Consider the following 24,950-nt stretch of genomic DNA (forward strand, 5'->3'; position numbering starts at 1 on the left):
GACCTACACTTACCAATGGAAATTAGCATGAGGAAGACAATATCTACACTGACCATGAGATACAGGTCTAGTGCAAAACCTGCATGTGGCATTGTTTAATGTAGGTCGTTGTGCATTATGTTGTTCTTGGCAGCCATCTGAAGACAGGAGATAAGAGGTCCTGTCCAAGCCACTGAATGGCAGGTAGCCAGCTTAATCCTATTTAACAAGATCTGGGCTGAATCAGGGGTGGGGCGTGTTGGTGGGGTCACACGAGGAGTCCGTCGGGGTCAGACTGTGGCTTTGTGGGTGGTATCATCCCAAACAGTGTGCTTTTCAAAACAGTCCCACATCCTGGCCTGCGCCCATCTCTAATGAGAGTAAAACATGCACATTAAGTGCTTGTGAATGATTTAATCACACTAAAGTGCGCATTCAGATACAAAATGGGCCAGCATTTTTGGAAGGAAAAACAAACAGGAGGAGAACAGGCTCTCCTCCACGAGTGCACCACTTCTAAGAAAATCACAGACGGGTCACCCAAGAATGAATACTGTGGGATCTAAGCTGCTGGCTGCTTTAACTCATTTATTTTCTTTCACTGCACTAATTCCTTCCATCTCCATATGTTAAGGGGTGGAGATGGAGGGGGGCATGTGTGTGCGTATGGGCGTAGGGGGGGTGGAGGGTGGTCAGGGATTAGGCCATCCTGTCTGGACATACGCCTTGTGTAATCACACTGGAAGTTCCTTGAGCATCTCTGTCCAGTAGGGGTGTGTGGGCCCCAGGACACACCCCTACTGGACAGAGCACCAGTCAGTTAATTAAAGCTGATTATGTTCTAGAAAATAGAGAACTGTCTGAAAGATACCAAGCAAACTCAAATAAATGTTTAGGCAATCCTAAACATAATAGAGAAAATGCAAAATATTATGATTTTATAGCAAAAATGTAAACTCTAAAACTCAATTTTTACATTCACACTTTATAATTATTCAGAATTTATCATTTCCATTGTGTCCCAAGAACTTTGCTTTCCATGCTGTGTGAACATTTGGAATAAATATGCTGAGATTTGTTAATACTGCCAATAAAATTAAAGAGATTACTAATGGCTTCACAACAAAATGAAGTGGGTCTCAAAAGCTGTAAACTAATCAATCAACAGCTTGCAAATAACAAATAATACTCAGTAAGACTTAAACCAGACGCCCCTGTCAACTTAAAAACACATCCAGTCCCAGTTACATCATAACTTGTTCCAAATCTCCACCTCTTACTGCATCCCTCCACCCTCTAACCTCTTCCACCTCTCCTCGTTAGCAGGTATAATCCCTGACGGTCCATCTGCCAGACGCCAAAGCCACAAACACAGAGCAAACAAGGCTGGAAGACGCCGGACATTATGGGGCCTCTTAGAATAGGCCGACTGATCTCTTACATAGGTGCTGTGTTTGCTCAGGCCCCACAGCACCACTATTTTCACACAGATAAGGAACTATTTGAGTTCCAGGAGAATGATTGTAGCTGATGAGTAGCACACCTGCATGTGGAGAGAGTAGAGGTGTGTGTGTGTGTGTGCACATATGGACCTTCTCATGTCCACCTCAAAATGTAGGCTATGAAATAAATTGCAGCTTAAATGGCAGAAGGTTAAACAAGAACCTGTTTTGTTTCGTAACTATTATTTGCTTGTTTTAGGCAGCTCTGACATTCTGAACTGTAATTACTACTATCGGGATACAACATAGCATTCAGCATCAATTTACTATACACTATCAAAAGGGTTTCTATATTAATAACACATCTTTTCTGTGAATTCTCCCTCTCAAACCAGAAAAAAAACATAGTAATAAATAAAAGAAGTATGCAGCTTGTTTTTCTGATCAGCTTTCCTGTTCCGTGTGAACTGAGACCCAGCACTGTTCTAGCAACACAGCCTTGCTGACACAAAATGGCTGCCTTGGACTGAAAGAGGCAGTAAGCCAGTGTAGTAGCAGTAGCAGCAGCAGTAGCAGTAGCATCAGCATCAGCATCAGCAGCATCAGCATCAGCAGCAGCAGCAGCAGCAGTCTTGACAGAGCAAACCTTTTACCGGTCTCTCTCTTTCCTCAGCCTTATTGACAGAGGATTAACAAATCGCCAGTGTAACACCACTTGATTGCTCCCCCCTCCCAATATCACCATCACCCCAAGACATTTGGGCGTTGCAGTGTGACGCTGCCCCCCCCCAGGCCACCAAACTAGGATTAGATGGTGGAAATGTAATCCTGGTATGGGAAGTGGTGAGGGGTGTGTATGTGTGTGTGTTGTTTTGGAAAGGGGGTGGGGGGCTGAAAGGATCAAGGCAGTGGAAGACACAGTGTAATCAGGAAGAGCGTCTACACCCCAACAATCAGACCACAAGATAAATCTAAGCAGAGGTTTAGCCACAATGTCAATTAGAACATATGTCGGGACACATTAATTGACACATGACACACTTGCGTTGGCACGCAAGGGACAACACAATTTTTAATGTACTGTAAACTTCACATTTACACACTTAATAGATTTGTTAATTTATTAGTAAAAGGAAAAGTGTCATAATCATTTGTTAACTATATTTGTGGCTGCATAAATATATGTTTGCGCTGAAGTTAATTTCACTGACCTAACAGGTGATACTGACACACAAGACATGCTTAAAACATTACGCTTGCTCACAAATACACAATGCTGAAATTGTATTTTTTTTTTTTAAAGAATCAACAAAGCTGATCACCTGAGGAAAATAGCATATGTGTGTGTGTGTTTATGCATGTGTTTCCTTGCATTTTTAAATGGCTGCTGCCCAAGGTCACATGACCTGGTTTCCATTTTGACAATTTGTGCATGTGTGCAGGTAGAGTAGCGTGTCAGACCTGGTACACACAAAGATACACACCAGTAAACTACACATTACTTTAAACCTGCACCTCGATAACGCTGAGAGCACAGAGGTGACAACTTAAAAAAAATTAAAGTAAAATGAAAAAAAAGGAGAAGAAACTGGCTAACGTACAGTGAGCTTAATAGCTGCTGAGAGAGAGGAGCTTATCTTCCCACCACAGCTAATATGAGCTTCTCAATTAGATGAAAGGCTCTCTCCCGTTCTCTAATTTTTTGTTCAATTTCTCCAGGCAATTTATTTAGGGTGGGGAGAAAAAAAAGCCAGAGCAAACCGTATTGGCCAAGCACATGGCAAGTCATAGCAAGCTCCAGCCAATCAGGCAGAGCTGACAGCATCAACTCAGGCCCTCAGCAACAACATGACTATTTACTGTATGCAAGAGGAAAATTCTGTTTGGGGTTCATCACTGCATATCGAACAAACCATACACAAAAAACATTAAATTCAAGAGTTTTAATAGAATAGTTTAGCGGCATTTAATATTGCTACATTCTTATTTTAAGCGAGTGATGGACAATGCAACTAAAAGCACAAACTTGTAATAGTAATGTTATTTTCAGTGGCTGCAGAAAGAGCAGCAGCTCCGAACATGCTAATTAAACATGTTTCCTTCACTTTCTGAAGGCAGTCAGAGATATTTTTAGACAGCTCACTCTGTATTCTGCATTATGGATTAACTCGGATTATGCAAACGACGCTTCATGCATTAACTTATCAGTTTAATTTCTTTGTCCTCTGAATTATTTTTACACAGACTCTCTCGGTATTGTATCTCTCTCAATAGTTGCCAAGTGGAACTAAAGGATTATGCAAGCATTTCCAAAAAATTGGGTTTCCTCACCTTAGACAAAATAATGTAAACCATTTGCTGGCAAGACCAACTGAAAATTTCCAGTTAATGTTTTCACTACTGGAAGTTCACATGCAGAAAGAAATTCTTTCAAGTCAATTAATTTAAACATAAATATATCTTAAACAAAATACTGTAAAATTATTTTTAATGCCACACTTAAATAATAGCAATTTGTGGTTATCACCACAATAAGCAAACCTACAATAAATATAAAGAGTTTTAGGTTTCATTTTATTAAATGAAAAACAATGATTAAATGCTTTTTATAATCAACATTCCTTCCAAATCTATTCTTAAATGTAAATAAATCATAATAGAGGAAAGAAAGGAAAGTAGAGGGGAAAAACGAAGCGATTGAATTTTGTTTTGGCCTTGAATATGTAATAAAGTTTCTTGCCTTAATTTGTGCAAAAATATTTACATCATCTTTCTAAAAATCTTCATTGTAATTTTACAATTACAATAATGCAGCTTTTAGTTTACCATAGCTAAAGAAATGCAACGAATTTAGAACATCATGTCTTTCTATTTATTTATTTGATCTTTGTTTAATCAGTCTAGTGGCTAAATTAACACTGTAGTGATAGAATAAAGTGAGAAAACTACAAAAAAGTCTCTCTTTAAAATCTCCTTGAATAAACACCTAAACTGTCTTTCTCAAGGCTTCTGGTCCAAACTGATTCTTAATCATCCGTTCTCACCATCTGCTCCTCCATTCTTTTACCAGAGTCAAGGTTACACATCACAGCTTGAAAAATACTGCTGCAGGAGTGTAGCGATACATGACAGCGCACCTGGGCAACGATGGGAGGGAGATGTGGAGAAGGTGTGGGGGGTTTACAAATCCCAGAATGCACTCTGCATGCAACATGCATTGCTCGAGGATATCGCTTCCCTAGCTGCCCAAGACGTCCATCTATCAAGGTGATTTCCCATGGTGGCTCATCTTGGAAATACCTTTCCACGGGTCACCTTTACACTGGCATCGGCTCCCGACTGCATTAATTCACTTCATTATTCGTAGTTTTGATTAGCGTCATTGGTGGGGTGGGGGGCATTATCTTCTGATGGACTTGTGGGACTGCCAAGGTTGCCGTCTTTTTTTTTTTTTTTTTTTTTACTTTGCACTTTGTTATTTATATTTACATTCCTCTGCATTCTCCCTATCAAGCTGTAAAATCTTCTTTACATGACATCTCGGAATAAGATTATAGTACAGCCTACATTTAGTATTTAAGTCGGCTAATTTGCGTAAAAAGCCATGATTTATTTCAACTCTCAAGCGTCTGTGAAAACAAAAGGGGAAACCATGACAATCACATGTCAGCCGGGGTGATGTGGTGATGTCCAATGACATTTAATTTCTTGCCTGTCCTTTGTTATAAGAATCATCACCAGGATGTGAAACTGTGGGCCTTCACGTCATGAGTCTGCATTAAAGCCCAAGTCATGATTTTTTCCCTCCTCTTTCTTTCGTTTACTTCCTTGCCATAAAATGCAGCACAGACGGGGATAGAAAGAGAGTTAGAGAGAGGGATAGAGAGAGGGAGGGAGGCTGTGAATAGGCAGAGTGAGTGGCAAGCATGGACAGCCCCTCTGTCTCTCAAAGACACTGCAGCAGCTGCATGCACCCGATAAGAGCAACCATTCACAGCCAACTCCCCCTTTTCCTCCTCCTACACACCAACACACACAGCAATGCACTTTTTCCCTTTCCTCGCTGTCTGCGTACCACACACGCACACACACACACAGATGTTTATATGCACAACAACCTCTCTGCAGGTTCCTACACCGATGCCGCAATTTCTAGCAGCTTTGATCACCAGTCAAAGGTGTTCCCCGAAAATCATTTTGTCAAAATTTTCTTTAACGTCAAAGTGCAGGAGATTGAGATGCTGAGGTAGAGGAGGTGGAGGAATCACCTTTCTTTCCTATCACTGACAGATTCACAGCATCCACCGGCCAGCCACAGGCATTTCTGTGACTGACGGTAATCTGGCTGTGTGCTACATCTGATTTCAGATTTGTTTGATTTTAGATTTTTCTGATTTCAGATTGTCCTATCTCACCCTGATGTTTTTGCATTCAAATGAAGATCTGTCAAAGGCCTGAAACTCATCCCTTAATACATAAGCTCCCCTCATCCTTACACCATAATGTGTTGCTGAATTGGATGTTCTGCACCAAAATTGCAACATGCATTATGTTACCTTGTATTTCAAAGGTTGGAATGCATCATTAATGTCCTCGTTACCTCTTTCCTATCCAGACAAAAGGTGACCAAAGAGGACTACTATTTTTTAAAACAGCTGACCAGAAATTCAAATGTGCACAACCTGCTTTAAATCCTTCCCAACCCAGCCCCCTCAACCTTCAAGCTTGCGCTTTCCATACAGCTGGAGCTTTAGCTCCTTTTAAGACAGATGCAGTTATCACGCATGCACCCACACAACAAATATATATTTTGCCAATGTGTGACATGAGAATATATCTAATCGCCAGTGACATCCATGCCAATCACTTTTATCCACTGATAACATCCAGCCTCAAGTCCATACAGTCCACAGAATGCCTAAGTGCCAATTAATTGGTGGCTCCTTCCACGATTAGCTCATGTTGCGCTTATAGCTAATCTGTATCCTGGCAGGGAGCCATGCATGACCTGGCTCTCATCCAGGTCCAGGAGCTGTGGAAGCAGCAGCCATGAGCTAGCCCAGCACAGCGCTGCTCAGCCTGGAGAAGATGTGCCAAACTGCAGCGGCACAAAGGAGACCTCACTGTTTATCAAAGATTAAGCAGTGTTTAGTATCTCTTTCCCGACCCTCCTCCTCCTTCTCCTGCCTGCCTGCGCTCAAATACACTCATGCATGCACGCACACACACACTTGCCACCACCTCCAGCTCACACCCTAATTGTTACCAGCCCTGAGAGTTTAATAAAGAACAAATTGCGGTTATTGGTGAGCAAACAGCACAGTACGGAGGTGGGAGTGTGATCATTGCAGCACCAGTGCAAGGAAGAGAGAGAAAGGGCATCAGCCAATTTAATTAATATCCTTGTCAGTCTCAGGCTAAGACTGGAACAGCAGACGATGTGGATAGAAATGTAGTGAGCACACAGAGCATGCAAGTATATGTATATTTATATGTATATATGATCACATTTTCTACCTGTAATGTTGCAATTGAGCATTTCTAACATTGCTACACTGCAGTGTAAGGTCTTACACAATGATGCCTTCATCATATGAAATATGACTTATTAGAAATTTCTGAGGTGATTACAGCAGTCTGGTTTTCAGTACAGGGGGGCAGGGATGCAGTGCAGCCAGTATTACTTAAGCTCTATTGCTAGAAAGCTGCTCATATTAGTATTAAACTGCAAGAGTTCTAATTATTACATTATTCACTAACCGAAATGTATATAAACAGTATTTCTTATTTTATCATTTGTATATTTTATTTAATCAAGCAATACATTTTCTTGATTGGACGTTCTTTTATAAAGTTCTTTGCAATGTATTTTTGGTAAATTAAATGTATCTATCTGTCTGTCTGTCTATCTATCTACCTATTTATTGTTCGTTATCTCATTTTCATGCTCAGTAGGTCTGTGTGTTTCTATTTTTTTAAGCTTATCATGCTGCTGCACGCTGTCCAGCCCAAGTGTATCTACCCGTCATGTTCCCATAATGCTTTGTGGCAGCTGCAGCTAGATTCATGCACACAGGTATTGATTTTCTTCCCTTTTTTTTTCCTTCAGTGCAACCCTTTATTTATCTCACTAAGCCCCTGCCACTGGGTGTGAGGAGAGAACCAGCTCGCAGCTTGTGAGAGGACACACTGAATTCAACATGAGAGACGCTTACCACATAACCTGGATTTATTTTCATTTATCTGTTATTTATCTGCCAGCACTGCTCTGCTGCAGAGTATAATCCTACTCTGTGTGGGATGCATGTGTAGGTATGCATGTGTGCGCGCGTGTGTGTGTGTATGTTTGTGCTGTCCGATCATCCGTCCATACAAACACTCCATTCTCCACAGGCCACCTGACCCATTTTTCTGTGTGAATAACAATACTCCAGCCAATCATGGGCAGACAGAATGACGAATGCTGGAAAAAGACTCTACATCCAGCCTGTCACACGTCAGAGTCCCAACCCTGCCTGTCGACAGAGCGAGGCAGGGATGGAGAGGGGAAAAGGGAGTGAGAGAGAGAGAGAGTTAGCTATCCTCTCTCTTTTCTCCCTCCTCCTCACCTCCTCTCCGTCCCCCTCTACATCTTCACCACACAGAGACCAGTAAAACCATTACCCACCCTCCCCAGCCTCCCGCTCAAGGTTGTGCTGCACCAATGGTTGCGCTTCCTATATGTATTCTAAGAAAAGGGCAAAACCGACAGCAAGCGAGCTGCAAGGCTGCTTCCAACAAAAGCCATTCATTATACCACACTACCTGTAGGCTACAACACACAGTATATAGCAAAGGATTAGTGCCAATCCCACCTTCTACACAAATGTTTACAGTAGGGCAACAGTGATAGCTGTGAAGCAGGAATGCAAATCATTTAAATGTTTATGCATAACCTTCCTTTAAATTCCATTTATATCACAGTTACATGGTCATGAAACATTTATGTAACCTGATAATGTTTTAACTGTTAACATAGCGTGCCCAAACGCAGCTGCCTCCAAGGACATCTCCGGGTTGACTGAGAGTAACCATAGTGACAAGGATGAATTGAAAACACACAGGTCAGCTTAGTTTTGCTTAAATCAACTGTGCAGCCCTAAACTCCATACCTCTGTGTGACTCCAAATCAGCCTGACTTTGTAGCCGCCTTGAAATGGAGGAGAAGTGGAGGAGAAACAGTAGGCACTGTGGAAATGCATGATAGCGTCCAGCAGCCTTTTGATAGTAACTCTTGATATTTACTTCAAAGGCACATAATACACAGCCAATTAAACCGACATAGTGTGGCTGGCTCCTCTCCCTCTCGGCAATGGCTGCAGGGATCGAGACTAGCTGCAGAAATAACTCCAACACACATCCCAAATGTCAACAAACATGAAAGAATCTGTGAAATGCACAAGATGGCTCAGCAAATAGCCAGACTGAAAGTGTTAGAGCCATCTGCAATCTCCTTAAACAACTGTCTCTACATGCTACCAAACCCAGCAAGACTGTGATGGTTACTATAAGATATTAACTGCATATCCTAAGATTATTAGGGTTGTTGTAGAAGAAATATGTACAGTGGATGCTAGACACATGTGGACCCATGTAATAATTTCTCTGTATGTGCATGAGAAAGCAATAAAAACAGCCAACAGTGGGAGCATGAACAAAAAAAAAAAGAAACAGAGGAGAGATGAGGGAGGGCTGAGCAGAGCAAAGAGAATCTGTGTGATGGCTGACGGCCCTTGTGCTTAGCTCGTGTACTGAATGAAAAGAAGCCCCCGTGTGAGTGTGGGCGTGTGTGTTTTTGTATGCGTGTGTGTGTGTGTGTGCGTGTGTGTGTGTGTGTGAGCGTCTCTGCAGTATGGTGCTGGGGGGTCGGCCCCCTCTCTGCCCTACTGGTGCTGAATGCAGAGCAGGCAGCATCAGGCCGAGGCAAATGACTACAAGGCCTCCTCAGTGACTGCAGCACAGGCTGCACCTGGGGAACGGCCCTGCACAGCAACACAGCCACAGCCAGACAGTCCCTCAAAGTAACTCTGGAGGAAGCACGGACATGTCAACCAGGTATGGTCCATCACTAAGTAGCGTGATGTTATTTTCCCATGTTTTCTGGTGAGCTATGCTGATGATCCGAATCTAATCAACCGCAACAATGATCTAGGCCTTTTTACTGTACACATTTTGAAAACAGGGAGCTCCATTTGCTACTGTATCGTGAAGTGTGGCTTAAACTGACATGGGATAGTATGGGTTAATTCTCCTAATTTAGTTTTGATCAAGATTTAATGGCAGGATTTTACCTTTGATTGGCCCTCTGCCACACATTACAACGGTTCACCAACACCTATATACAAATATATACGCAGTTCTGCCACTCCAGTCCACCATCATAGATTCTCAACGGGCACAGTTTCTCAGTACTATTTCAGCATAAATCAAATATTACAAATCAGTCCAAATTCTTGTACATATACTACGGTTCAAAAGTTTGGGGTCACTTAGAAATGTCCTTATTTTTGAAAGAAAAGCAGTTTTATTTAAATGAAGAAAACATTAAATGAATCTAGACATTGTTAATGTGGTAAATGACTATTCTACCTGGAAACGGCTGATTTTTAATGAAATATCGACATAGAGGTACAGAGGAACATTTCCAGCAACCATCACTCCTGTGTTCTAATGCTACATTGTGTTAGCTAATGGTGTTGAAAGGCTAATTGATGATTAGAGAACCCTTGTGCAATTATGTTAGCACATGAATAAAAGTGTGAGTTTTCATGGAAAACATGAAATTGTCTGGGTGACCCCAAACTTTTGAATGGTAGTGTACATATTTTGTTATTATATCTACACCCTCATCCTTGAAATGATCAAGATTTTGTAAAAATAAATAACACAAAACACAAATACTTGTGTTTTATATGCCCTCGCACAAAAAGGAGGAAACTGCCACAACCCCAAGTGCAAATCAAGATAGTAAATCAATCTAAGCTTCAAACAACCTTACCAAAATGAACAAAAAGAGACAAAAATGAGTGAAAGCAGATGTCCACTGCTAAGAGATAAAGGTGGTTATCTCTCAAGTGTCAGTATGCTGTGTAAGTTTATATTCATTTTGTGAAACTAAAAACAAACAAAAAAAACTATATTTGCTTTCTTCACACCTGTTTGTAACTGATGTTAAATTATTTTATTTTATTTATTTTATTTATTTTATTTTATCTATATTTAACCTTTATTTAACCAGATAAAAACCCATTAAGATCAGGATCTCTTTCACAAGGGTTGCCTGGGAAAAATGTCAGCAGCACACATCATAAAAACAATTACAAGGAGGTGACGGTATGAGTACAAACATACAATTTTGAAGGTACAAAAGTGTTTTACAATAACAAGTGCTGTAACACAGACAACAAACAACACTTTAAGATTACTTAAAGATTAAGATTACTAAATATCACCTTCTTATTTGCCCTGACCTCTGATGGCCTGTTGACAAGGATTAGCACTGCTGGTGAGGCAGGAGGTAGCTGTCTGATACACAGTTTCCTTAATGTAATGACCTAAATGTGTTGGTTGCACCTGGTACAGCACATTTGTGAAGTGAAATATGTCACAATGATCCCATACTTATATTATGTCAATAAATTGCAGACATTTTCCTGTCAATGAAGTAAGTGAGTAGCAAAGGGTATATGTATCAGTGGGCAAAACCCATCACAAGCAGTAGGACCTGACTGACTCTTCTCTCTAAACTATAACTGAAATCCTCTTCATCCCTAACCGATAATTTACAGCTTTTGCTCTGGTACAATGCTCCAACTCTTTTTGATATCCACATAAACTGACAATATGTTGTGTGCATTTACTGCACGTAGCAAACATATAACAGCTTCTATGCAAAAGTTAGTACAAATCCGTTACAACATAAACCTAAAACATTTGTCAGCTCTGTCACTTCTTGTATTTCAGTGACATTTTTCAAGCAGTTTCATTGGACAAAGAGACTCAAAAATGCAGGCATCCTTGTATTGATATGGTAGACTTTGTTCACACACACTTGGATGAACAATGTTTCATCATAACAGTCAGGTGCTCATACGAACACTGCCTTCTCCATACTGGCCAAGAAAATGTGCTTTCCCCAGCAATGTTGCAACCCTATATGGACTAATTCATACAGCAAAAAGCCTCATATTAACTCTAGACCTTCAGATGAAGTTTAGAATATATACATCCATCCATTATCTATATACCGCTTAATCCCTTATTATTTAGACCAGTGATGTGTCCATGGTGTTCCCAACCTTCACTCGATCACAGGGCTACACACAGAAACAAACAAGGACACTCACATTCACACCTACAGACAATTTAGAATTATCAATTAACCTCAGCATGTTTTGCCATACCAGAGAACCTGGAGAATACCTATGTATGCACAGGGAGAACATGCAGAAAAGATCCCTGGACCAGGCTGGAACGCGAACTGGGGATCTTCTAGCAGCCACTGTGCAGCCCGTTTAGGATATATTTTACAATAAATTTAAGCAATGATACGACTGGTGATTTTTCCCACATCATTTAGGTAGGAGCATTTTAGGAGCGATCTCTTGATGGCCAATAGAGACAAGGGATTACCACAGCAAGAAAAAACTGTTGCAATTCAATTCAGTTCAGTTCAGTTCAATTTTCTTTATAGAGCGCCAATTACAGGTCAAATTGTCTCTGTCACTGTTGCAGTGCTTGCACAGGTTACAAAGGTTAAATTATAAAACAATACATGACTTAACTAACAAGTTATTAATTAGGTCCCGACTTTTCCAAGTTGGTGAAAATGAGAAAATGTGCCCAAAGCAAACTGAAGACAATCTATTTGTAACTGTCAACTGCCCCGCTTCATTAGCAGGTATTATCTTCGAGTCCCAGTAACACAAAAAAGTTGTAAGAGTAAATGCTGGAGCATGAAATAGTTATTTTCAGCAGCAGTTCAGTTAAAACAGCAGACCACCATAAAACCACTATATCAGACAACTATACTTCACTGTTGCTTTTACTGGATGTCCTGACTGAATGCATTTTTCATCATAATTTTCCATTCTTTTCTAATGGACACGGTTCTTAAAGTGGTTCTTTGTTGGTCAACCCTGCAACAACTCAAAAAGGCCAAGTCCAGTGAGACTTACAGAGGGCCTGTCTGACGGGTCCTGCACACCATGCTACACCTGGAACTGAAGAAATGTGGTCAATTATTCATGTCAGAGACAGAAAAGCTATATTTCACCAAGTTTTTTGTTTAAAGTCCAAGTGTTGATATTATTTTTTGTCATTAAATATTGAAATGCTGCAGGTTGGTCATCGAGATGAGGGGTTGAGCTATCTTGCTTTGAGCCGTCAGTTAGTGTGCATATAGATTTGTGCGCACACACACACACACACACACACACATAGTGCACATAAAACGTGTGTAGTAGAGGATGAGGGGAATGGACGGTGCGTCAGTGGGATGCGTGCACTGAGACGTGAATAAAGACCATTTGCTCATGGATTCATAGGCTTCCGTCATCCATAATTTAGCATGGAGAAGAGCAGTGGATTGGTGGCTGGAAGATTTTTCTGACAGCGTTTACATGGCTGATGGGTACAGATGGGATGATTTTTACAGCTCAAGATAAACACTTTGTTTTGACAGTGCAGAACATTTTCGGTAAAGATAACGAGTGAAAAAGGTTGCAAATTCCCAAAGATCTAGTATTCCAAAAGCGTGTTCAAACTTGTAGCCACACTTAAAACAAAACAAAAAAAAATAATCTAGCAAAAACTCCATACAAACAAATACATCTAAATGAGAAGACCAACAATGTGGGAATTATATGCCTGTGTCTAAAACCATGCTTGCAGCAAATCCATTTATGGACAATTAAGAGATTGCTATAGATTTCAACATGGCCGATTTCGCCTCAGCGGACAAATGTGAAACGTCAACAAAAAAACAAAGCATTCACTAGCCAGCATTTGCCCTCCATCCAAAAACAAAATGACATTAGCTCTTGTCTATTGAGTTTGCTAAATGCCCCACATAAAGTGAATTTGCCCCCCAGGGCTGGGAAACAATCACGCAGGCGAGCGTTCCATTTAAGTGATTTGAATGATCGGAGCGCTGCAGTGCTTCCTATCAGCTAGAGAAATGGGTCAATACACTGAGACTAAGTGACACGGCTGGCAGCCTGCGCTCTCGTGGAAGACCGGGCAGAGGAAGAGGAGCGGGACCTCACTGTCATTGGGTCAGACAGAAATGGAAACGCACACATACAAACACACAAAAGCACGCACATGCACGCATGCACACTCACGCACACAACAGATTACAAGGTCTCAAAACACCTCTGTCCATCTCATGACAAACACAACTTGTAATTGTCATTTGGCCAGAACAAACTTCAGTTATGGCACCACAGTGTATTATTTATCAACAAAACTAGGAAAACATATCACACTAAAGTGCCAATGTTAATCATGCAGCGTTTCTCAAAAGCTTATGTTTCCCATAAACTGAACAGAAATCCCTCTTTCTACAATTGCATAAACTTTTCACTTATTCCATTCTAATAATAGCAAGAAAGCTTAATCGATCACCCTATTTGGTACAATAAACAATCTGACCACACCAGACCTGATATCAGGGACTGATACATTGAGATTTCTGGTCAAATATGCCACTATCTAAATGTCACTTGACAATCTATGATACGTCAATAGGAATTTTATAAGAACAACACAACTAAAGGCAATCAAGATCCTCATCAATCAGTTACAAAATATTTAGTCTAATTCAAACTTCCAGTTAAGTTTACTTGGATTTTCATCTTTCAGACATTATGAAATAGTTACTGTAGTAAAGCAAGATACTATGACTTACTTTCAGCATTGATTGACATTGTGTCTTTCTCCCAGGACACAACAGTGATGTAGGCCTCCACTGAGGCAGGGATAATGCACTTGAAGACCGCCACATTGCCTCTCATAGCTTTTTGGTCCTCCACCCGAACAGTGTAGGGCTCTCGTAGGACTAGGAGGAGGGACAGAGAGGTGTGTTGTGTATAGCAATGAAAACTGCTAATACTGAGACAAGGCAAGCAACTTCTTATAATTGACTTTAATTGTTTAGGTTGCAACAGGTGTTAGTCAAGAGAAAAGAAACTGACCAGCCTTAATGTGGACATCTTGGCTCCTGATTCTCCCTGAGGGGTTCTCCGCTGTGCAATAGTAGGTGTTGTCGTGGATGAGTTTACTGAAGCTGGAAGGGGGGATGTGGAAGATCTGAAGGGTGCCATTGGGGTGCACGTGGCGAATCCCTGGCACATCATAGATCTCCTCGCCGGTGGCCAGGTACCAGCGCAGTGAGACAGGGGGCACACCTGCGGCGGGACAGGGCACCGATGTCCCTGTGGTGCTGGCAAACACTACCTCTTGCACAGATGCATTGACAAAATATAAGCTGGAACGTAGATCTTCACAGAAAACTGCAGGGACAGAAATGAGAATACAAAAAAATGTTAGGCAAGTAATTAAAGAGTTTTTGCTTCCTATCAAACACTGAACATTGCATGGTCTTGAAATAATTACTGACAAACTGTAGACACTATTGTTAAATCCCAAAACACGACTGAGAAACTATTATATCTGACACAACTGGGCTCCTGCATCTCTGTTTTCCCGTGTTTATCCCACTGAACTGTTTGTGCTCACTGCAGTGGAGGGAGGTGCAGGAGAGTCTCTTGTTGTCTATAAGGAGACATTGCAGCAAAGCTCTCAAAGAAAAGCAGTAGACTATCAGAGCAGAGAGCGAGCCAGACCTGTCTACACAACATTAACAGCTGTAGCCACACCCTTCCTAAACATCTTTATATCACACAGAACACTCAACGTGAAACAATGAATCAACTCTTTTGGTAATCAATTCTGTGCTTAACTCATTTACTAGCAAAAATTTTGAGAAAAATGCCAAAAATTGTCAGGGTCCAGCTTATTACAGGAACAAAAATCATGAAATACTGAACAAAACAAGACATTTGATGTTTGTCCACTTGAACTACAGGAAACTTACAATTGTTTTCTGCACCAATTAAAAATCTACAACGGCAAACACACACCAATAATGTCTTCAGAAAAGTAGTGAGCTCCTCAGTAGCTTCAGGAGTAATTTTTCAAAAGCAGAAGCCTTTCTTGATAAATGAACAAAGGAAAAACTCATCATTATTTAAGTGTAACTAATCATTCCAAGCAGGTTCCACTTTTTTCAGGATTTCTTTCTCTTTTTGTTTACACTGACATAGTGTAACATCAATACATCCCCTCTTAAGAAACCAAATTTCACCTACAGTATGCTTTCAACAAAATTAAAAGCTATCACAGCTTCCATAGCATGTAAAATGTTTCATTTTGAATCTAATTAAGTAATGCATCATTATAACAATTATAATGCTGCTGTGGTGTCAAACACTCACTGAGAATCAGTTTCCATAATTACAATTTGGATATTGGCAAAAATAATACAGCCTAAAAGCTGGTATGCAGTCAATTTGTCATGTTCATTTACACAGTCTGCAGCAGAAGATGTTTCCAAGTCATCTTAACTAATGAAGCAAGTCAATGTAATGTGATGCACTTCCCTGTAGTAAGTTACTCTCTGGATAAAAACTGACAGTGCAACTCAGTGCTGTAATGGACAGCCCACACTGTCGGCATGCAGCCAGCATATGTATACTGGCTAGATACCAAGCTTGGGAGGAGGAATTGTTTAAAACATCCAGGGCAAAATAAAGTCTTAAAATGAGATAACAGATCCGTGTCTTTAGAACATCTATATAAAAAAAAAAAAAAATCATCTTTATGGGCCATTGCTATCACTTATTGCAATTAACAGCTTTCTCTGCCTTTTAGACCTTCTATGCACTAAACTGAAAGGTGTCGGTACATCCAACAACAGTGGCTGTGTCTGGAAGGACACAAGGAATGACTCCAAGGCAGCAACATTCTTTGGTTGTTCTGTTATAATAAAAAAAAAAATCATTGTGGCACAACAAAAAGGACATTTATTCAGTATCTTATCTATTTTTCTTCATGATTTGTGTGTTGTTATTGTAGGCTTTTCCATTCTTCTTATCACTTCACAAATTGCTGACATCTAAGAATTTTATTTTATTTTATTTTTACCAGGCACCAGTTTATTAAAAACATGTGATCATGAAACGCTTATTTCAGGCCAGTTGTAAGTACAAAAGTGAACATAAAAATGTTTAGTCCAGGTGTCCATTCAAATCAAACCTGTGCACTGTTGTAAAGCTTTAAATTCTACGCAATATTTACACATTCATGGCAATGATTCTGTTGCTTTTTTTCCCACTGATTTCCACAGTTTAGGCTGACCTAATATACAGTGTCCAAGAAAGCTTAACACATTGTAACTGAAGAAAACATACAAATCTACAAAGCACAATCAAATGAAGAAATTGTCTGAACTTATTTACAATGCAAATGCAACATAATGCAATACAAGCTGTAAATGTGTGATTTGAACGCCCTGTACTTGACTTGTTGCAGAATGTTTCTTTATGCTGCATATGTAGTCAAACAGGTGAACGTGCATCTGTAAAGTGCAGCGCATTAAGCTAAGGAGCAGCAATGTCATCTCATAACAACAAGACACCAGCTGTGATGAAGTCTGTAACTAAAACAATAAAGATTCAGTTTGATGAAATTTAATTTCTGAAGAGCCATACAGAGATGATAATGGGAGACTGGAACAAAGAATACGGTGGCAAATTGGAGACTGCAGTTCTGATGATGCCTGCTGAAATACTACCTACTTGTACCTTTGTGTTGTAGATAAACAAAATACGGGCTGTTAAATGTGTTGTTGGCGTATGTGTGATTGAAATTAGTTCTGCCATCTGCAGGGCAACTACAAACAAAGTGAAAAATTTTATCTTGCAAATAATAATTCCACATTCCACATCCTTGCAAAGCTGCTGCCACTGTCAGTCATGTACTGTAAATATTTTAGGACTCTCTACTGTATCTCTACAGTCTCTGCTCTTTGCTAATGTGGGCTCCCTCCTCCTGCTGCCAACTTGCTTGCATGTGCGACAGCTGCCAATCCCCCCTCCCTGGAGACCAAACATTTTAGCGCTTCATAAATTCCTAATGAGCGTTCTCAAGTCACCGGCCACTTCCACCCACTGGTCGTTCAACCTGTTACGACAAACAAACACTGCGGTGTACACATGTTTCTGCACATTTCTAGCTTCACTCACTTCACACATCCAGTACTCAGAGGGCCAGGCCTGGAGGTGTTGAAAAGCAAACGGCTGTAGTTGTCAACAGCTACAAGACAATAGTTTTTATTCACGAGGTTGCAAGAAAAGGCAGAGATGCCATGACACGCAATTCTGTTGTGCAGAATATTTGTATTGATTGCCAGTTTGCTCATGCTGAAACCTGAACATTAACTGCCTCAAGCCACCGATTGTTTGTGCAGATACTCTTCAGCTTTAATTGTTGAGGTTCTATCACCCCATTACTCAAATTTCACAGCATTTGTATAAATACTGATAACCGTATGATTACAGTGTGGTTACTAACTGTTTGTCTGCTCATCCATCATCTGTTTGATGGTTCATTTAGAATTTCATCTGTACTAAGTATAATACTTTGTACGTTTATTATTTGTTTTCTCACAGTGATTGTGTTCAGCAGGATTAGCAGCAGAAAGAGCTGTAATATAGCAGCATAAATAAAGTACATATATAGCAAAGCAACAGCGAACAGGCCAAAATCATTACATACAGGCATAATAAATAATTTAGAATTTTTCTCTATCCGTAATGATACATGGAGAACTTCTCAGGGGTTAATTTACAGCCATGTAGTCACACAGAGTAACAGCTTGTCAGTGTTTTTTTTCCAAGTAGCAAAATCTGCTATCAAGAAGATCATAAAATCTCAGCATCTGTTATGAATAGCAGGGAGCTCGACTGTTTTATGTGGACGACTGTTTCACCACAGTTAATTTGCTTGCAAAACAGACAGATTGGCTCTCACCATCTGCATACATTTCTAATAATGATCTCTCAAATACCAGGCCTTATGGCCCCCATAAAAACACACAAAATCAGGAATGTTTGTTATTGGGATGCTACTTCACTTCTTGTAGTTTCAAGCAATTCACGGTGCGCTTCATTATCCATACTGTAACATTAAGCAGCTGAAACCAGCAGTGGTGCACAGTTAGACTCTCCCCTGCAAATAAGAGTATAATATAAGGATTTAAAACTGGGTGGGAATATACAAGTCAGAATTCTATCAAGCGACATTATGTGCTATTCTTTGCAGACTGGACTTAGCTATTACAGCTCTTAAGGCCATATTATAGATTTTTTACAGAAAAAGAAGGTTAAATATGTGGTGGGATAGAGGTTTTAGACAGAAATTGAGCTTTTAAATGAAAGAATAATGCCTCAGTGACGGGTCAAAAACAAAACAAACATACTAGATAGAATTTAGATGCTAGTCCTATCGATTCAGATTAAATTATTAATATTCAGATTGTATATTCATATTAATTTACCTCCGCAGTACAGTAAGAGTTTGCTATAACTGCATATCTAAGGATCGCTGTCTAAATGAGAGCAAACAACCATCGTACAGCCTTTGGTCTGAGTGTGTTAAAATGTGACTGAGTGATGAGGAGAGGAGAAGAGAAGAGAGGAGAGGCGTCTCATAACTACTTTTGTCTCAATCCGCTTTGCACCAACTCATAAAAAATTGAGATCTCCGACTGCCTCCACCACCACCACCCATTTCTGGGTGACTGATTTCTTCAGATGAGAAAGCTTGATGGACACAAAACCCTGCCAGATCCCAACAGTTCAGCTAGATACAGTGGGAGCGCATTTATTTTTCAGTGCAGGGCCAAAGAAAACAGTAAGGATGGGGGGGCGCTGAGTGGGAAGGCGGGAAAGCTGGAAAGCACTCAGACAGTGACACGCAGGCCGCTATTAACAGAGAGACAGGAAGAAAACGTAAAGAAAAGGGAGAAATATAGAAGGTCAAAGGCATGCTCTATCGTAGTTGTCTTTCACAACCTCCTTTAAATGAACACCTTTTTTCATTCCTCTCCCTCTGCACCTCATTTTCCCTGCTCTGTTTTCTCTGTTTGTATTAGTCTCTAACTTTCATCTCTCCTTCACACTCCTCTGACCCTGCCTCTCACATTCAGATTTGCTCCACCTTTACACAAGAAAACAGGTACCCAAAAAAAAAAAAAAGCAATGCATGAAGCCAGCATTCCATTGACGGACTCCTGGTCTGTATTTATCATCCACTGGACCTTCCCTGCAATCAGCAAGCAGTGCAGTAAATGTATAGAAAACGACACATATACTCTCCTCTGTCCTGATTATGGAGTAAAAAGGACTGTTTGTTCAGACTAAAACAATCTGCCTTTATTTCACATTAATCTGCTTGGACCACTCAGCTAGTAATGCATCTGAATTGATTTATTACTACACACATCTAATCCATATGACTCTTCACTGAGAATTATCTAATAAAGCAGAAATTACATAAACATAATTTCTATTTGGGGGGCATGTTATTTGAATATTCAGCTGTAAATTAACAGCCCAAGACAATTTATCATAAAGCATGCTTGCAAGCAAAGGAGACAGTATGTGGGAGGCTGTTGGCTGTCATCAAGTGTGTTTGTGTTCACCACCGTTAAATAATAATCTCATTAACGGCTGTCATGAAATAGTAAGATGTAACACATACAAATGAACATCTCACAGATATGTAACACGTAGTGTTTGCAGAGGGATGAAGCACACTTTTGAGGCTCTATTGATAATAGTTGGAACACATGAGTAAGATCAAAACAAGAGCTCGCCGAATCTTGAAGCGGGAGATGAAAGATTTATGTGGACCCTATCGATAGTCAGTCAGCAGTCAGCCTGGTTGGTAGATAAAGGCTGCAGTCTGCAGCAACACTTTGGTCTGTATCTCATAGGATTTCTGTCCCCGTTGATAGTGCTGCTTCTCTCAATCTTACTTTAAATGAATAATCTGCTTTAGATGTTGCAACTGCTTATTGAATAGACCTGAAAACTATGATTGGACTGTTGACATCCTCTCATTTCTAGTTCCATACTATGTCCTCTTGCCACATAACACGTGTTTTTCAAATAATACAAGTTGTTGCTGGCTTATTTTTATATGTATTTCTTCCTTTGCACAAACTGTACAAATCTTTAAATGCATTCTGACTCAGTTCCCTTGGTATGGCTTTGGCACACACACACACATACCATTACAACATTATGCTGAAGGAACACCAACCCACCCCCATGCCCATCATGCCCACACACACACATGCTCCCTCTAACAGCCACCACATGCCAGCCTTTGCCAGAGCCTGTCTTAATCGACATCAGTTTTCCCTGAGCCAAAACCACAAAGAGGAAAAAGTGATATTGTTCAATTATGAATCCCACACATGTATAATAGATGGACTCTCTTTTTTGTGTGTTTTCTCTCTTAGCAATTCCCAGAGGAGAGGCAGGGGGGAGAGGGGTCCTGTTGGGTTAGTGAAGTCGGTGTCTTCTTCTTGCTGTGTGAAATAATGCTTGGCACAGTCCCAGATGTCAGCACCTATTGGTGGCAGGCCCTGCTGAAGCCTCTAATCGTAGATTGCAGGTGACTCCTCATGCAATCTTCCCTTTGTGGAGCCTCTGTTACTACGTTTGGAGCTCAAGGGCACCAGACATGCTTCGGTCAAGGACAGTGCACACCGGCTTGTCAAAAGGACGTGTGTGTGTGTGGGGTGGGAGGCGTTAATGTCTGAAAGCCCATAAACACAGAGACTGACATGGTTTGGCTGACAAGCGAGGCAGCATGGAGTTAATACATGTAGAACTGTTGCTCAGTTAGCCTGCCACCATTATGGAGTATATGCAGTGGGAGGCACTTTCATATGGAGATGTTTCACACATCAAGATACTAGAAAAACAAATCAGCATTTTCTGCAAAGATCATAAGTATTATAATTTCTCCAAAAAATAAACAAACCATTTATATTCCCTGTAGTGTGTGTTCTATAAGGATTGTGATCCTCCTCTCTGACAATGCCAATCAGTGGTTCCTTCTAAACCACCCAGGCAATTTATTTAAGTAAATGTCTGATCAATACAGGTCCCACTAACACACAACATAAATAGGCCTATGCATTAGCCCGTGCATTAGCCCACTGATGTGTCAGGGGCTTTTTGTTCAGCCTGTGTTTGTCTCAACCAAACACCATTAATCAACTATACCTGAATGTGTTTGGAGGCTTCTTGTTTTCTTGTTGAAAAACTCATTGATGCTTTATTATATTTCATATTATCCCGGTTGACTGCTTGACTTTCTGGAACAACCCTTTCTTCTATGATTTTGTCACACTGAATTAGCTATTAGCCACAACATGTCTTTTTTGCTCAAGGCTACTAATGCATTTAAACACTGGAGTCTGATTGGCTTTCAGCCACAGTGTGGCCCTCACCAGGTCAGAGATCTCTGTGGCACTCCAACGGGCACCAGGGCATCAAGACATTAGGGCAACTCCACTGGGGCAAACAAGCACTGAGCCACACTGACAGCTCATGGCAGGCGATGCAGGTAATTAAGGCACAGCTCTGCAGAGACCGCCTAGGGAGGGGAGTGTGGGGGCTGGGGGAGTGGAAAAGGGGGCTGGATAGGGAGGGGTGGAGATGGGGTGGAGGACAGGACGGCCTTATGATGACAGTGAGTAAGCATCCAACCCCCCTCTACCCCCACAACCTCCACCCCCTCCTCTGTTGCCCTAGGGGCTTACACAATAAGCGGTAAAGAGAAGTGCTGTGCTGAGCCGAGATGCACATATCCAAGAACAGAATCCCCTCACTCTCCCAAATCACCAGCGCCCAATTTGCCCTCATGAATAATGTTGAGCGGTGCGCTCAGTGCCATGCAGCCACTATGTAAAACCAATGATACCCTCCTCTGATGTCAACTCTCTGGAGGGTGAGAAAAGAGTCACTGTGGAGTGGGTTAGTTGATGCATATGAACGCTCATTTACATGAGCACCAACAGAAGAGGAGGGAGTTCCCACATACTGGGTACTTTGAAGACCTTAATCAGTTACATCACCAAGGCACAAATGGACAAATGCTGCAAATTGACTGAGACAGTAGAGGAGAGAGGAAATAAAATAAATGCAATGGCCGTGGAATAATGAGAGGAGAAACTCCTATGAGTGAGTAAACAAACTCTAGCTGCTGCTGCACTGACACTAATATGCAAAAGCATATTAGGAGGGGGAAAAAAGCCATATGAGACGTTCATAATGCTCCATTACCCTTCATAAGTGACACAGCATTGAAATGACAGCACTCACCCAATGTAGCAATTTCTAATTTTAATCCACATCAATATCAAAGTGTGAATCAGGGCCTGATGTAGACGATGACCACTTCCCAGAGAGCCAGAGCCAGAGCCAGAAGATAGCTCACATACTGCATTACAGAGTTAACTCAGGTTACATTCACAATGATTTCCCATTTTACTACAGAGTTTTTAAACAAAAACAACATCCATTCAGAGAAGCTTTTTAGCTCAGTTTCAGAAATAATCTCTGTGCATACTAACACACCTGAAAACACACATTACATCATTGTTCACATACTGTGGATATGCCCATGTAAACAGGAAGTATGGGGTTGGTTGCATTGTTAGAGAAGGCAATGGTGAAAAGTAAGATTCCCAGAACTGCACAACAGTTCAAAACAGAGAAAACAAGTCAGAGGCCACTGTTTAGAAATCTATGAGAAAATGATCCTGATTCTCACATGATTTGTTACATCAGTGGACATTTTGCCAATAACTTTTTGGTCAATAGTTTTAAGACTTTTTGAATACAGCAAAATCATGAATCAGGAAACAACAACTTACAACAATCAGGACCAATCAAAGAGTGAACACAGGTACCCGTATCCTCATTTCCAAAAGCCTCAGTTTCTGCCTGTTCAGTGCACAACACAAGCCCAGACTTTTCAAAACCGAAACAGGGCGAGGAGCATTTCCAAATGTCTCTGGTTTAGGGGTCCTAACCTCCAGAGAGGTTAGGCATATTAAATCCATGGAGTCCAAATGTTCTTAATAACTACAGTGACATCTGTACACAGGCTTAGAGACATCCTAGAAGTCTCTGAATGGCACCAACTAACTTGTTGTTTGATCCAATTTGTTGGTCCAGACTGAAGTGTTTTTACTGTAAACTCGACCCCAATTTACAAACTGAACACCATGCTGTATTGAATTGAAACCATAAACTCATTAGGAAAGTTTTTACTAAGCAGACACATCAAGTGTGGACAAGGTTCAAGAGTGAGAAACTAAGGTTGTTTTTTGAATTAATTTTTATACAACTGGACTTCTTTTTCCAACCAGAAGACTTGGCTCCTGCTGGCTGCCAAGAAGAATTTGCATGATCTCGAATTATGTATACCTGCGATGGTGAGCGCAGTGTGATCGGTGCAGGTTAATGTCCTCATTCAGATTACCTGCTCCACTCACAAACATATGGTAAAAACTGTATATGGAAGTGATAGTTTGAAAATGAAAATTATCAACAGCAAGGGGGCCTGCAACCTACACTCTGTTTGTATTTGTATTTTTGTTTATGTTTAAGAAAGAGAGTGAGTGAAAAAAGGGAAGAGAAGGTGGAAGATACACAATCTTACAGTAAATTATTACTCTGCCAGGGAACGGCAGAGTTATGTCACGTTTGGCGTACGCTTGTCTGCCTGTTTGTCTGGCCGTCTCTGCACAACATTACTCAAAAACGGACAAACGGATTTGGATGAAATTTTCAGGGAAGGTCAGAAATGACACAAGGACCAACTGGTTCGATTTTGGCAGTGATGCAGCTTATAGTCTGGATCCATGGATTTGTTAAAGATTTCTGTGTCACTGCAAGATAGCAGCATGGCATCACTGTAACTATGACAACAAGTGAACACTACGTCAACTGTCTGCTGACAATCACATGACTGCAATTCATCTACAAATCAACCACCACTTTTCAGGACTTATCCGTTGGAAATGATACAAGGAACAACTGATTAAACTGTGGGGGTGTTTCCGAGTCCCATCAATTCGCGTCACCCGCTACATATTTAGGCCACGTGATTCGGTATACATACATAACGTACACATGTATAACACGCCTGTGTTCAGCGCAAGTTCATTTTGTTTGTGGGTACATGTATATTAAATGGCCACATTCTATAGTGCTGTGATTTCTTCTATGAATTTTTTGAAGATTTCAGCCGTTGGCAAAGATGCAACGACTGATCAGCCTCGGAGTACTGCGCTCTCCGAGTGCTTTTCTTGTTTATAATGTATATCACTGCTTTGTCACT

At 40.8% G+C, this 24,950-nt stretch overlaps 1 protein-coding gene across 4 annotated transcripts in view; it reads right to left on the minus strand.

The window, feature by feature from the left end:
- dscama (Down syndrome cell adhesion molecule a) overlaps positions 1 to 24,950 on the minus strand; it is a 100,913-nt gene that overhangs the window by 62,529 nt on the left and 13,434 nt on the right. For all 4 annotated transcript variants that reach the window (XM_055017271.1, XM_023292786.3, XM_023292785.3 and 1 more), the window contains exons 2-3: positions 14,657 to 14,974; positions 14,371 to 14,520 (exon numbers count right to left, since the gene is read on the minus strand). In XM_055017271.1, the coding sequence (XP_054873246.1) occupies positions 14,371 to 14,520; positions 14,657 to 14,974 (468 nt within the window). The remainder of the gene's footprint in view (positions 1 to 14,370; positions 14,521 to 14,656; positions 14,975 to 24,950) is intronic.

Source organism: Amphiprion ocellaris, chromosome 14 (assembly GCF_022539595.1).
Source record: "Amphiprion ocellaris isolate individual 3 ecotype Okinawa chromosome 14, ASM2253959v1, whole genome shotgun sequence".
Lineage (NCBI taxonomy): Eukaryota > Metazoa > Chordata > Actinopteri > Pomacentridae > Amphiprion > Amphiprion ocellaris.